The sequence below is a fragment of the Columba livia genome, chromosome 2 (assembly GCF_036013475.1).
Source record: "Columba livia isolate bColLiv1 breed racing homer chromosome 2, bColLiv1.pat.W.v2, whole genome shotgun sequence".
In the NCBI taxonomy this organism is placed as follows: Eukaryota; Metazoa; Chordata; class Aves; order Columbiformes; family Columbidae; genus Columba; species Columba livia.
This window is the reverse complement of record NC_088603.1, coordinates 83,740,874-83,755,784: the sequence shown is the minus strand read 5'-3', so window position 1 is coordinate 83,755,784 and position 14,911 is coordinate 83,740,874. Positions and strand designations below refer to the sequence as shown.

At 41.1% G+C, this 14,911-nt stretch overlaps 1 protein-coding gene across 1 annotated transcript in view; it reads right to left on the bottom strand.

Moving 5' to 3' along the window:
• Positions 1 to 14,911, bottom strand: part of MYO10 (myosin X) — a 162,180-nt gene that overhangs the window by 86,304 nt on the left and 60,965 nt on the right. The window contains exon 3 of the mRNA XM_065052621.1: positions 8,039 to 8,197. Coding sequence (XP_064908693.1) covers positions 8,039 to 8,197 — 159 coding nt within the window. The remainder of the gene's footprint in view (positions 1 to 8,038; positions 8,198 to 14,911) is intronic.

Sequence of the window (14,911 nt, the reverse complement as noted above, 5' to 3'; positions counted from 1 at the left end):
CAGATGGACATCCTTCCTTATTTAAGAATTTCACAGGCTTCTGGCATGTTTTCTCCTGTATAAAAAGGACCAAGTCTTCTTGTTCTTATTGCTTTTCTTTGCTGACTAATACAACACAATCTCTACCATGTAGCAGTCCTATCTGCTGGATGTCAGGATAATGATTTTTTGTGCACAGACTGTTTATATTAAGCGTTATGGAAAAGTATCTCTCTTTACCACTGCCAAGTGGAGAGAGGAGGTGACCTCCCGAACAAAAAACCACAATCGATCAGAATGAGACATTGATTTTTGTTATTTTCATGGGCTGCAATACATGTAAATGTAGGTTTGCACATCAGACCGTAGCAATCTGTCTGCACAAGTGCACAGCTTAACTCCAACCAGGGCATCTAGAGCTCAAATCAGAAAAGGCCCCAGAAAGAGCACAGACCCCAGGGCTCATCGCTTCATTCCAAATGGCCTGTGGCCACACACTAGTTCTTCCTGCTTTGTTATTGTACGATGCTCAAATGAGTCTTTCAAAGCTGTCTGAAGGTCTAATTCACCCTCCAGCAAGGAAAAGAAAAAAAATAGTCTTCTTCCTTCCTATAGATTAATCTCAGGAAGATAAAGGGGCTTTTCAGCAAACAAAAATGCTGCTAGATGATATACCAAAAAGCACTGTCTCTGGAAGACCGGAGAAATATTTTTAATATAAAGCTTTGGAGATTTGTTTCATTCTGCCTGTATTTTACATGCTAACGTCCAGATTTTCATAATGTCTGTGGTCCTTTAATGTTTTAAGACCTCTTCTATTGAAAGGCCTTTTTTTAGGAGGAGAGCAGGAATCAAACTTTAGCAGAGCATGAAAAAGGAAATCAAAAGCCAGAATAACTGAAATCTAAGTCTACACCGGATAGTTTGTTGGATGGCACCAAACTGTTGCCAAATGGCCATGGATCTAGAAATCAGCACTAAGATGGCAAATGGCATTAGCAGTCAAAAATCTGTTAAATTGAACTTTTGGACTTAGTTTGCTTTTAAAAGGGAAGACTGATGGGCATCAAAAGAAAAGCGCTGAAACTGCTTGACAGAAATGGACTACATCTTTTCATATAAAAGTAACAACCTGGCTATGAATCATTTACACAGGTAGACAGTAGCTATAAAAGTAATTTAATTAATTCTTAACTTAAATGGGTTGTTTGTGGCCTTCCTAGCGTTAAGCTGCTGGAATATGTGAATAAGGCAGTTGGCCGTTGTAGCACAAGCAGTAAATTTTGTGCAGCTTGCTTTACAGTCAAAGCCTAACTCACATAAAGAAAACATGTGCTGGTGACAGACAAGCGGCTTAAGTTTCAGAGTCCAAATTCCTGCCCTCCTTTCAATGCCTTTCTAGGCCTGGGAGCAACAGACCTTACAGAAAGGAGCCAAATCTCACCTGCAAGCAAGGCAAATGCGCACACAGAAGCGTTCAGCATAATTTGCAAAATCTCTGACTGAATGGCACTAAGCTCTTGTCGGCACTATCACAAGTGACTGAGGAATTTTTCCTTTGGATTCTGCAAGGTGGTCTACTTTCTATTCTCAGTACACCGAGTTAGCAGTGACAGTCAATAAAGGTGTGGAGAAAATAGCATGAAAACAAGCCTTAGATACGAGAAGATATTTGCAACATATCCCATCACCAATGACAAAACCTGCATAAGATTTCTACTTTGAAATTTACGATATGAAGTTATCATTAAGTAGGGCTTGAGTATCATCCAAAATTCATGGAAGTCAATAGGAATTGACCCTGTTGATCCTGCATGTATTATTTATTCTCCTACCAGCCAACTAAATTAGAAGAAAAATACTGGTACAAAGCAGACAGGAAGAGCAATATTTTTCATGTTTTAACAAAGCTTTGACCTCCTCTGCTTCCCCAGCTGTCTCACTGAAACAGCCTCCTGATGACAGAGGGTAAGATCCCTACTGCAGCATACACACACAGCAGGATACCAACAAGCACCTAATGTGCTGTAAGCCATAATAAAAATGTATGTATTTGTGTAGCCATTGCATAAATTATAGTGTACTCAATTAGGCGGACCTTTCTGACAAGTTCCCTTTTTAATGTTATCGTGTTGATCACAACACCTCAGACTGACATATTTGCTAAGATCTAAAAATATGCACCTTTAAAATTCCCAATGTTTTCAGTTGTGAAGACAAAGTTCACGCAAACATCTGTTATTGTTGTCATTATTATCAGCAGCCCCACAAGCTTTGCAGCATGGAGGAATTCAGAAGCAAAGCTGGTTAAACGATGGATGGTATTTGTTTACTTCTCGAATCATTACAGCTGTGTTCTTCCTCTAGCATGTATTAAAAAAAGAAAAACAAATAAAAAATAATGATAATCGACCTTTGGCAGACAATTGTTGATCTATTTAACTGACCATCCTTTAGGAACATCAATCACCAGAAATAAATTCCACTAGATTTCCAATTAAAAGCCTGCTGTGTTTATATAGATCTTTGTCTGCTGCTCTCTAGTAACAGATGTGAAATGGAAGCTATAATTAATGCTCAGAGACAGGAACTCACTTTGAGCTACAGTTTGAAAACACTATCTGATGTGTGTAAGCATAACATGCTAATTATGGAGGTAAGTAGCTATGTATAGACATTTGTAATGAATTCTTAGCAACGGCGTTCTCTACTCTCTGCAGCTCCACTGAGGGAGGTGGTAGAGAGAATCTTCCCCATCCCTCCAGAAGCACAGGAGGGCATGGAAAACACTGTGATTCATCAGAACACTTTGAAAATTTCTTTACTGTAAAAGCAAAGCAGCTAGATAAACAGCAGTTTCCTTAGTGGCCATAGAGCAGATCCTGCAAACCGGTTACCTGCGACTCATCTAACACATTGAATGCCTGTGGAGAGGAGCTGTGCAACCACAGCTGGGTTGCAGCCAAGACTAGAATAAATGCAGTTCTAGGAGCCAGTGTAATAACAAGGGACTTGGTCTAAATGTATATTGTATGTATCTCATGGTACCAACTAACAACACAATTTATGTATACAGTTGTGGTGGTTTTTTTGTTTGCTTGTTTGTTTCTTTCAGCCAATGGCCCACATTTCTTTGTATCACAGAACATGACCGCCCAAAGACCAAGGATGTTGAGCTGTGCAGGATGGTGTATGGATCCTTGATACACATTCTTTTTAGGCTGTTTCTGCAGGGAGTGCATCCAAATTTTTCCATTTAAGAAATCAGTCATGACAGGTTTTGCCTTTATAAGTAAACACTTTGGAGCTATTGTCTTCTACTGATCTCTCTTTTTCTTTCTGCCTCCACCTACAACTTGTGTCTGTGGTAGAGGACATCTGAACAGGAGTGCTTTCAAAGCATATGAATTACATCTGTCTCTCTGTACTTAATTAACCACGACTTCAGTGTGCCCTGCTATTTTCTCACTGTAACATGCAGCAACATCCACTTCCTGGTGACCATTCTAACATGGCACAGAGCAACTGCACCAGATCTGAAATGAGTTTCACTGTACTCAGAAAAAAAAAATGAATATGCAAAAATCTAGACAAACAAGTCACAGAGAGCAACTGACCTAGATACGAAAGTGTCTGTGTCTGCAAACAGAATTTGAAAAAAAAAACAACAGTGGTGATTATTGATTAATACTGCACAAACATCAACTAGTTGCCTCAGGGAACCCTCATGACTCCGAGAGAGATAAATTATCTAATTACTGCAAGTTTAACAAACTATAGCTGAACATGTTGCTAAAGTAAATAAACACAAATAGATTTAAAAATCGATGCATAAATAACTGAATGTACTTTTTAAGAACGGATAACTGAGCATTCAGTGTAATAAAGTGGCTAGGAGCTCTGCAAGCAACCTTGTCAGAGAAGAAACAACTTTTCCAGTTTAACACCTTTTTTTAAAAATTGGAGAACTGTTGCTTTCTCATCCAAGTTATTCCATGTTTGTTGCTTCAGCTCAAGAGAGAAAGGAAGCCAGCCACAAAAAATGAGCTCCTAACTACCATCATCCTCCCTCTGATGTGGATGTGGCTGGTACAGCACATGTCTACGTGGCTGGTACAGAAGTTTTTAGACATATGCACACAAACCTAACAGATGGTTATAATTATCGGCGGGCAAGCTGCAGTACTCATTTGAGAGTGAACAAAAATAGGTTATGTTCTCTCTCACCCTTCCCAACCACCACACCCAATTGTTGGACAACCTGGAGGCCACTCTCCCCATCAGGGGAGGGCGGCTGAGGGACCACCACACCCCACCCCATGCAGCACCCCTCTCTGGGCACGGGTACACGTGCTCCATATAAACAAGATGGGCACGCGTCAAACCATCACCACTTCAAAAGGGGAACGTGCATTTCTTCAGAGCTTAATTCAAAAGGAAAAAACTAATCAGATGTGCTTTGAAACTTGTTTATTGCTTGAACTCAGGCAAACGAGGGTGGATATGACGCTGAAAACCTCTATACTGATCTGCACAATGTATAATGCAGGTATTTCCAACCTGTCTCTCACCTCAGCAAAAGCTGCTCTCTAATCCTCTGGTCTGCTCTCCTGAAATTCACCACCCTGCCTGGGTAACTCACTGCTGGCCGCAGAGACGGGACAACCATGGCTCATCCCAGAGCCAGCTCAGACACCGTAATTTGTGCGTCTCGCAGCGCCGTCCACGTGGTGTGGTTTACAGCGTCCTCTCCAAGGGTAAGCCAGCCTCCTCCTCAGTGTGTACTTAACTAAAAGTAAACCAGGATCAACAGCCTGGGGAACAACCCGCCTTTGAACAGCGACAAGAACGGCAGCCGCAGCACTTCCCCTCTCCACGCCGCCTGCCCCGTGCTGGCCTTGCTTCAGAGGCAGCAAAATCCCACCTTCGCCTTCACAAAAGGCTCTGTTTTCAAATGTGGGCACCTTCCACGTTTAGCACTGGTGTTTATCTTTCCATATTTTGCCACATACCAGCCTAGCACACAAGCTAATCTGAGCATTCAAAGACAGGCGTCAAACCTCGTCTGCTGACGTCCAGAATCGGGGCCTCCCACACCAAGTTGTTCCTAATGGAATAAAATGGGCAAAGAAGTGGCAATGAAAACCCCTGCACCATATGATCACTGTCATCCTAACTCTGCTCCTTTCCTGGACAGCAAAAGCAGTGATAGCCCAGAAGCAAACTTTTAGATAAAAACAGTATTAATCAAGAAATCTGAAAAAAATACCATACAGGGGCCTGCTTTAAGTAATCAAGAAAGGGCACGTACATCCCATGCTTCTCATGAGCCGAAAAGGGAAAGCATGAGCTCTTTTCTTTTACGGAAACTCAGATAAAAGTATCACAAGCAGATGCCACAGACTTGACCCTGATACAAAAAGATGGTTGAACGTAGGCACGAACAACTTCTGTCACTCACCTTCTTGCTAACAGCACAGATTCACCTAAGAGCCTCAACTCATTAAGTGCAGAGCCAGGCATCACTCACACTATTAACATAGTCTGTATGCTAAATCAATATTCCTTCCTCTCCAAGGAACAGCAAGGAATAGAGAAAATCCCCTGCTGACCCTTTATAGCTGCAGTTATTGGCAGCACCAAACAAAATCCCTGACACATTTCACATAACTTGGCATCCATAGCAAATATCTTTATAGAATAAATTATGAAGTAGTGAAGAATTTAGGAACACATGTATGATTATGTGTGACAAAAAAGTTATTAAGTAAAGGAAGGTTAAACTGCACTCAAACATCTGAAGATATTTACTTAAATGCTCATTGCTGGAGAAACAGCTCCTCAAATACAGACAAACACACAAGTTAACAGTGGAAGAATTGCATAAATAATTGTCTTCCTGAGAAAGCAATTGTTTACATTTCCTTTTAATTGCTTTTTCTGTATTTTTGAAGTGATAAATACCTTACACTACAATTTATTATCTTGCACTTCATATAATTTTTATGTGTGTGTGAAGAAGCAATCCCGAAAACTTACATCCTAATTAAGCACATTCCTCTTTAGGGGTACAAAGGTGCTTCCTGGTCTCATTGCCATTGAGAAAACTAACAAAAAGCTGCCAGACTCAAGAATCACATTAATACATTTGTAATACTACACACATATGCCAGCCTACACCTTTGCATATCTTTTGCCCCTACTCAGAGTGTGGACCAGGAGACACAGTAAAGAGGGACCTGTGAGATGAAAGTCAGGACACAGCAATTATATGATGGTTTCTATTCAGCGATGGCACTAAGTCTTTCAATGGGATGATCAGCCCCTAAACTCGGCGAGGAGAAGGGCACCGGTCTTCCCAATTTAACCCTAATGCACAAGGGACAGATAAAGTTAAGAAGCTGAGGCGGCTTGAACAGACAGTAAGTGCACTACACTGATTAAGCCATTCCTGGCCAAGCAAGAGGACTTTATGGAGGAAAGAGAGAAGCCAAATATACAATCTGGAAAGCTTTGATTGCTCCTGGCATGAACTCCAATGGCTTCTACTATCCTGCACAGGAACTAATCTGATCTCAAAACAGAACAACCAGGAACCTAATTTCTTCAGCAGCAAGTATGCCTTCACCAAGTGTAAACTTAGTGCACCTTTCAGTCCTTTTTTTTTGTTTTGTTTTAACATTGTTGAACTATGCAATACAGTTCAGAGATTTTGGCTTGAAAAGACACAGTTCATTTTGCCATGGCAATGCCTCCTCCTACAACACATGCTCTATGTGCTTTATGAAGTTTCATAAAATTATTCAAGCTATTGAATTGGCTTTTCATGGGGTTTCTCTTCCTGGAGTCCTGTCCTGTTAAAACACTACCACTGGCACAGCAAAACTAGGGTACCAATGAGGAGGAAGAAAAGAAGATGCTTCGTACATCAGGTCCCGGTTACATATACAGGGCAGCAGAGAGGTTTCCATATGCATTTTGAAGTACACCTTTTTTCTGACCTCCTTTTCAATAATTTTTAAGGTGAGGTAGACTCAAAAGAGTAGCAGCAAAGTTAGCAAAACTGAAGGGGCAATGAGTATTCGGCAGCAACTGAATATCTGTCATCATTTACAGCACACGAACCTGTTTGTCTACAAACGTACACCGCACTGAGCACCAAGTATCAGAATACCCTAAACTTGCCTTGACAAGCTAAGAAATAAGCTGGGACATGTCTCTTTAGAACACGGCTATTCTTTGCCTCTTCAAAAAATTACTTGCTTTTACGCACACACTTTTTAAAAGGGGGAAGTGTCCTCCATCTGAGTACACTTAATGACTCAGAAAACATCATTTTTTTTAAATTTTGACTCACACTGAGTATTACAGTCTAACCTAACAACACTGGCAGAAAACCAAACTCTTCTCAAGTAGCTGTTCTTCCCTGCACATGCAGGATTGTTCTTACATGCAATTCATTTTTTGTTTATCCATTTTTCTGAAAGGCAAAGTGGTTCATTTGTTTTGAGGAAAAAAAAAAAACAAAAACATACATACAGACTTTTGTAAAGAGAACTAACTGAACATTTAGGATCCCCTGTACTAGCCACTTTAAAGGTAATGTGAAAAGGAACATAATTTCGCTGTGCCCTTCTCTGCTTTCTATCATAAAGAGATTTCTAAATATAGGGAAAGTTTAGTTTTACATTAAGATATGTTCAGGTTTAGTAACAAAGAAATCAAAGTTAATAGATGAAGCTTGGAATAAAGCACGTATATGGCCTTATCAAGGCGATGCAAACAAAGATTATTTATTTTCTGCAATTGTTAATTAAAAAAAAAAGCCAGTTTTTCAAGGTTTCCAAGGGATTGCCTGGCCAGCCCTGAGCTACCTTCTCCTTCCATCGTTTGTTGGTGAGAAGTCACTAGATGAGGCACGCTTCAGCTCTGTGTGGATCCACAAAGAACTGGAGAACATGAGGAGGGGAGATACCACAGAAGACTGAAAACCACACAGCACCTACACATTCTAAAACATTCCCTCTGGATATTTTTCTTAATTTCAGAAGAAACTTACATAGATTTTATCTTGCTGATATCGCTGGAATAAGTTGTGCATAATGGAGCCTTCGTGGAGATCTACGAGTGCTGCCATGTCTTCCACGCTCTCCGCGCTTGTTTGATGCATAGGCGTTACTTTTTGGTGTGTGATCGTGCTCTGTTTATAAGTGAATACCTGAAAGAGAGGAAACAAAGAAAATAATAATCAGAGCACACATTCAAAAAATTGTATCTGAGAACGGAGCTTTCGTACCCATTCATGCTCCCTATCCAGTTTATAAGTCTGCAGACTTGTAGAATATCATAGCCTGCCAGTCATACCTTCTTCTAAAGCTTCTCTGACAATAACTGAAGCCCCAAATACGTACATGGGGGTCATATGAAACCAGCACATACTGACAAGACACTGAGGATTACAAGGTTTTTTCCTTTTTAAGGGCAAATATTATCTCATTTCACACTGGACTACTGTTAGACTCTGTCAGGAGAAAAATAAACCAAGCACCAATCATTCCCAAAAAATCCAAAAGCAAACAAAACCCCAGCCCTTACAGTAAACCCCACTTATACTCAAATTACTATGGAAAGAAATGTTTTACAGTGCGAAACAGTAAATGAAAATTATTGCTCTAACAGGCTGCAAATGTTCATATGTTTGATCTGAAATTCACTAAAATGTTTCCATTAAATTCTCTGGTCAGGCTACTGGGTTAGGTCATTATTCCTAATGTAAGCGGCATACCAAGTTCAGTGTGCTGCAGATATTCGGAAATGAATGGGCAAACCTATTTCTAATTAATGAATTTCTGAGACAAATTTCTGAAGCCTGTTTCAAACAGACAGTAAAAGCTTCAAAAAAGCCACAATTTAAATACTGTCAGGAAACCCTTCTATGTATCTCTGTAAAAATGCTCAGATGTACACATCCTCAATCTAGTTAAACTTTTATGAATACTAACGTCACTAAAGACTATAAAACAATAGCTTTGGAATTCAGCTTCCCACTTCCTTTTAATTTACATCTTGGCAGCTCATCCTCATAGACATATGCCTGCAACTCATAGCCAACGCTACTCAGGCAATACTAGTCCCCGCCAATGGCCCCATTTCAGTGTAAGAAAGTCAAGCATGGGGTTAACGCAAATACTTTAATAACATGTAACGTTTAAAAAATACCCTTCCAAAATCCTTTGGAATAATATTTACAAAGCAGATGGAAGAAGCACAATAAGCAGCAGCCTGAGTGCTGGTGAGCACTGTGGGATTGCTGCTCCAGGCTGGGGATCACGCAGTGCTGCACGATGGATGGGGCCGTGCCCGTGTGGGAAGAGAAAACCCTCCAAAGGATTTCAGCATAAAAACATACGTGTGATCCTAGTAATGCAAAGACTTTCAGGAAAATAGTGATGTTGTCTGTCTTGCTGAGACATGTGAGAAAAAAAAGCTGAAGAAGCAAGAGGCTGAATGCAGACCGCACTTAAAATCAAAGCTGTGTACCCAGATATCCCACCAGCTGACAGAGGAGAGTTGCCTGATGGAATTTGTTTATTAAAATCATATCACAGGTGTACCAAACACTGGCACAGGCCATCCCATTGTTACAGCTGCCGCTCACACCAGCACAAAGCAAAGTGGGGGAAGACTCGGGGAGAAAAGAGATCCAGGAGACAGATTTCTAGCAGGTGCTGGAAGGCAGCCCAGACGCCAACAGGACACACGAGCAAACCACCAGAAAGTTCTTACAGACTCAGAGCATCCAAAGCACGATCCCTAACTGTGAAAAAAAGACAGGTACTGAGAGATTTGGGACATACTTTGTGGTAAACAACCACCAAGATGACAGGATAAGCATTTTTACAGGTCAGAGAGAGGCTGGCCAGGATGGAGAAAGCAGCCACTTGTACATGATTAAGGGGCAAGTGGTCCTGATATCTCAGAACAAATTTGAGCGGCATCAACTGATAGCACAACTTTGGGGCTGAAAATAGTGTTAGGAGTCCCAAGACTAATCACACAAAGTGCAAGCGGGAATTAGAAGTAATTACATTTCAAGAGTAATAAATGGCAATCCCTAAGTGGAAGAACCATGACAAAAATAAACCAAATATCATACTGCAGAATAAAGAATGCCATAAGCTGGAAGACTTGGATATAAACGGGATTTAAGGAGAGCAAATCCTAGGAAAGTAAGTAACTTAACAGAAGCCATGTGTCAGCCTGGAATTAAAACAGAAAAACAGACTCAGTAAGAGAATTAGGAAACCAAAAGGGGATGGTATATATCCTGTGAGTGGAGCTCATGTGAACATGGACATGAAATAGAACATAATTTCTCGGAGGAGAATCTTCATATTTGTGATTTCTGTTGGTATGTGACACAGGTTAGTAGGGCAGGAAGAGCATTCCAAACTTGACTAAGTATTTTAATAAAAATGCACCAAGATAACCAACATGACAATTGACTTGTGAGTGGTAGGACTATCAATGATGGTCTCTGCAGATTCATCCTTCCCACTCAAACCCACTAGTTGTTCTTCTTCAGGCTGGTTGTTCTCAGACTTCCAGCTCTTTCACACGCTGCCTCCTTGTTTGGGTGAGGAAATGGCTCTGTGAGCTGACTTAGAAATACACCCATGTGTTGACCAGCTAGAAAACACACTGACCACTCCTAATGACTGCCACCCGGACCAGAAAGGAGAAGGGCCTCTTCCTTCCCCAGTGCTAGGGATTTACTTTTCCTCCACTGTTAATTTTTACCAGAGCCACACATCTTTCAGATTTCCTAAACCCACAGTAAAACTTGGTCAAAATCATCTAAAGATCAAAGTCATCACGCAGGGTAACAGGTTCACACGTGCAGACCTCATTTCCTTAAAACAGGTTTTTTGCAGCCCCGATGCTCAAGCCCTGTAAGGCCTACTTTTTTTAATTTCATCTTGACTGTTGCCTTTATCAGCACAAGGACGTGAAAAAGCTACCTTGAACTTTATCGTTACTAACTGGAAGGTCATGTTATGAAATATTACAGATTAAATCCTCAGGAAATAGGAACCAAGAGCCATTCTGCGGAGTCAGCATGCAGGAGAGGAAGATGAATAAGTTGGCTCCTGAACCTCAAGAGGAACCCATTGCAGAGCACAGCAGCATCCCTCTGCAAGGATCTTGACAGCATTTCTGGAAGGTCAAGTAAAACATGCAGGAAATTTGGAATAAGATTTAAGATGAGCCTAAGTGAGAATTCAGCAAAAAGTTCTTTCCTCTCAAGATATAAATGGTTCAAGATAATAAACATGCTGAATACATGGAATACTATAAATTAAGGCCTTAAGAGACAGCAGGCAAAATAACAACTCTCAGAGTTATTATGGAAGTGAAAATTAGAGGTTGAGATAGGAAGGAGCAACGCAAAGAACAACAAAAACAACAATCTCAAGAAGTACAAGACAAAACAATGAATCCAGCTAAACAACAGTGAAGACCATTTCACTGAGAAAGGAGAATGACACTTCAAAAATGCTTGACTGTCCCTACCACGGTTTACTAGTGCTGCGATGAACACACCAAAAAGGCACTCAGATGAGGAAGCAACCTGAAAAGCCAGGGGACCAATGCTACCAGGTTCCCTGAGTAACACAGGGAAAAGCTGTAGCAGGCACTGCAGGGTTCAAAAACAACATAGGAGGGAGCTATTGGACACCCAGATCTTAATAGTTTGCTGAAAGACCCCACACCTGAGAGCTGAAGGAGCACTGTTTAGTATCAGTCTTGAAGAAGACAGCAAATATGACCAAAGTAATCACATGCTGCTGAGTCAGATTTCTTTGTCTAGCAACAAAAGAAAGACTGAAGAGATGGGTAAATGAGGTGGGGAATATTTGAATGAACATTAAAAGTAGGGTGGCACACAGAAAGTGTGCAAATAAACCATACTGGTGTGTTTTTGACAGCCTGTTTCAAAACTTTGATGCTATGACCCTACGTGCTGATTCATGTCTGTTCAGAAATCAACAGGAGAATTCTCCCAATTCCACTGTTCTGAACAGGGTAAAATTCAGCCTTGTTGTGATGGGGACATACCCACAGCAATGTGAAGGTTCACCTGCTCAACAACCGCGCTACCCACAGCACTTGCCAGATCTGCCTTAGGACACAATATCCAATCATAGACACTGAGAGTGAGATCTACACTCATACTTCCCCAAAACCATTACCCAGATGAGAAAGGACAAGCAGAGAAAATTAATTCATCATTCCACGATGAGAACATCAGCCTTGGACACGGGATCAAGGGAAAACAAGTTAGAGGGAAGTCCCTGGCAGCACAGCAGCACGTCCAGGACACGGGCACAACTGCATTGCATGGACGGGACAGACTCTCACGTCACCCACTGAAACATCATCCAGATCCTCAGCTGCTGCTACAAGAAGTGTCTTCTTTTTGCGATACCAGTTGGACATCTCTAATCCGCTGTAGGAAGCTGGAGAACGTACGATAACATGCACTGAGATTAAAGGTGGGACTCTTCAGATGAACACTGTGTAAAGATGTTATTAGCTGTTGATGTTTCATGATGGGGTTTCATTCCGAAATTGTGGAGCATCATTCATAAATAAATAAATAAATAAATAAATAAATTCATATGGGACTCTTATTTGGAAAGCAAACAACCCCTAAATCATGTACTAAGTCAAAGATATATAATGAAAAATGATGGCTTTAGCCAACAAACATATAATTTTCCCTATTTGTAAATACCATACCTATTAAAAAATACTGCTGCATGAGCAGTGCAATATTGTACTTCACAACATACAAGTGTTTGTTAGGCGAGTCTGCATCCTTATATTTAGTTCAGAAAAGCATTTTTGTATGCCATGCGATTTGGAATAACTAGTATTTTACACAAATACATGCTTTTAAATTGACCAGTAAGCATATAAAGAAAACAACCCACCAACAAATCAGGAGTTTGAAGCATATGACTGCAATTAAATTAATTTCACTGGCGCTTTTAAAAGAGCATGAAAACCACCAGCATGAAGACCTTAATATTCCGTACTTCTTTATGTTGAAAATGACATTTTTATCCTGTGCAATTAATCTGGCATGAGAAAAAATAAAGAAGTCTTTCACGCATTCCATGTAAGGGGAATATCACAAAACAATGTCTAATTAATTTTTTGCACTGACAAATTACCCCTATACTCAAGATCCAATGGAAATTATATTTTAACAAAAGATTTAATTGGTAGTACAATTTATTAAGACCAGGAAAGAATGGCAGAGTGGGCCCCCAATGACAGGAGCACACATGCTTTCTCTGTTTCACCAGATCATTTTGTGACATGATGCCAAGTGACAAAAATCCCCGCTTGAATAAGGTCATTAAACTGTATCAAGGGATTTCACAACAGCTGAGTCAAGGGAGTTTAGGAAAATGCTGAATTAAGTGCTTAGGTAAAGCACATCAAAAAACCTGCACAATCCCCATTTCTTGCAAAAGCTACAAGTCACACTCGGGCTCTCTGGTTTGCACGGAGCCAACACACAACCGAATCTCCCTGAGTGCTTTTCACAAGCAGCTGGGTTTTTGGTCTGATGTTGATGATCAGTATTGCACAGGAGGAAGGCAGAAGACGTTCTAAAAGTTTCCTGATCAACAATTCAGTATTTGACTGATGACTGAATCTGCACCATTGCAGCGAGATTTTTATTTAAAGGAAGAAATAGGTTTGTCTGCATCTCTTGGAAGCCCTGACCCAAGCTAGATTGTCACTCAATCTGCTCTCCGAAAATATGCATGATCACCTACTGAAAACTGTACGTACTGCGAGCATTTTCAAACAGCCCCTTCTACACAGTGACCTGATCCCTCACTCCTCCCAGACACAAGTCCCAACCAGCACAGGCTCGAGGCTTGTTCTTTAATCTGAAGACTGAGATTTGGATCAAAGGGTGGCAACAGGCACTGGCTCCCCACCTCTGCTGCCTCCAGATGGAGATGAGACACGTGCCCACATCCTCAGGTTGGACCATTCCTCACAGCCATTGACCACCACACCAGCAGCCACCATTGTGGCTGGCCACGTGGTTCACCGCTGGTAACACCTTCCAGACACGGTGTCATCTGACCGATGCCACGTACTGCGTCCTGTGGTGCTCGGGAATGCTGATGCAGTTCAGCACGTCCCTGTCACCCAGCATGAATAAATCAAGAGATTTGGGTTGGTTTTTCTTTGGAGGGTTAACAGAAAAGGAGCAACCAACCTCCCTCTGCTGTCCTTTTCTACATAAGAAGAGTTTTTATCAGCCCTAGGTGTATTCTACAAACAACAGTGTATTAGAGAAGAGATTACTGATATTTGCACATGGAAAACAGAAACAGCAAAGTCTCGCCACACACTCAAATTAAGTTGTTCAAATTCATATAACCAGAGGGATAATGTAAAATGCAGTAGTTTAATCATAAAATTCACTAAGATAGTGAAGGAGAGAGCAAAGAGCTATGCTACAGATGTCATCTGGGACACAGGTTTACAAACAGCGTAAGATATAGCCGAACTTCCAAACTTTTTTCAATAATGCCTATGATATTAGCAAACCAGCTACTACACAGCATCTGGACAGCCCACAGACACCAGAAAGCAAAGCTGAGCGTGACCCAAAAGCTGAAGCCATCAGCCTTCCTGTTGTTGCCCCAGCGGCTGCTCTACGTGAGTTTTCCCACAGGGTTAATCCCAAATGCCACAGTGACGCTCACAACAGCCCACATGACTCGACAGCAGCTCCAGAGGACTTGGTTCATGCATTCAATATATCAGCATCCTCAGTCTTCTAAGGCATCTTTTTGCTTACGGTCACTGACCCCACAGCAGAGAGATGAACACA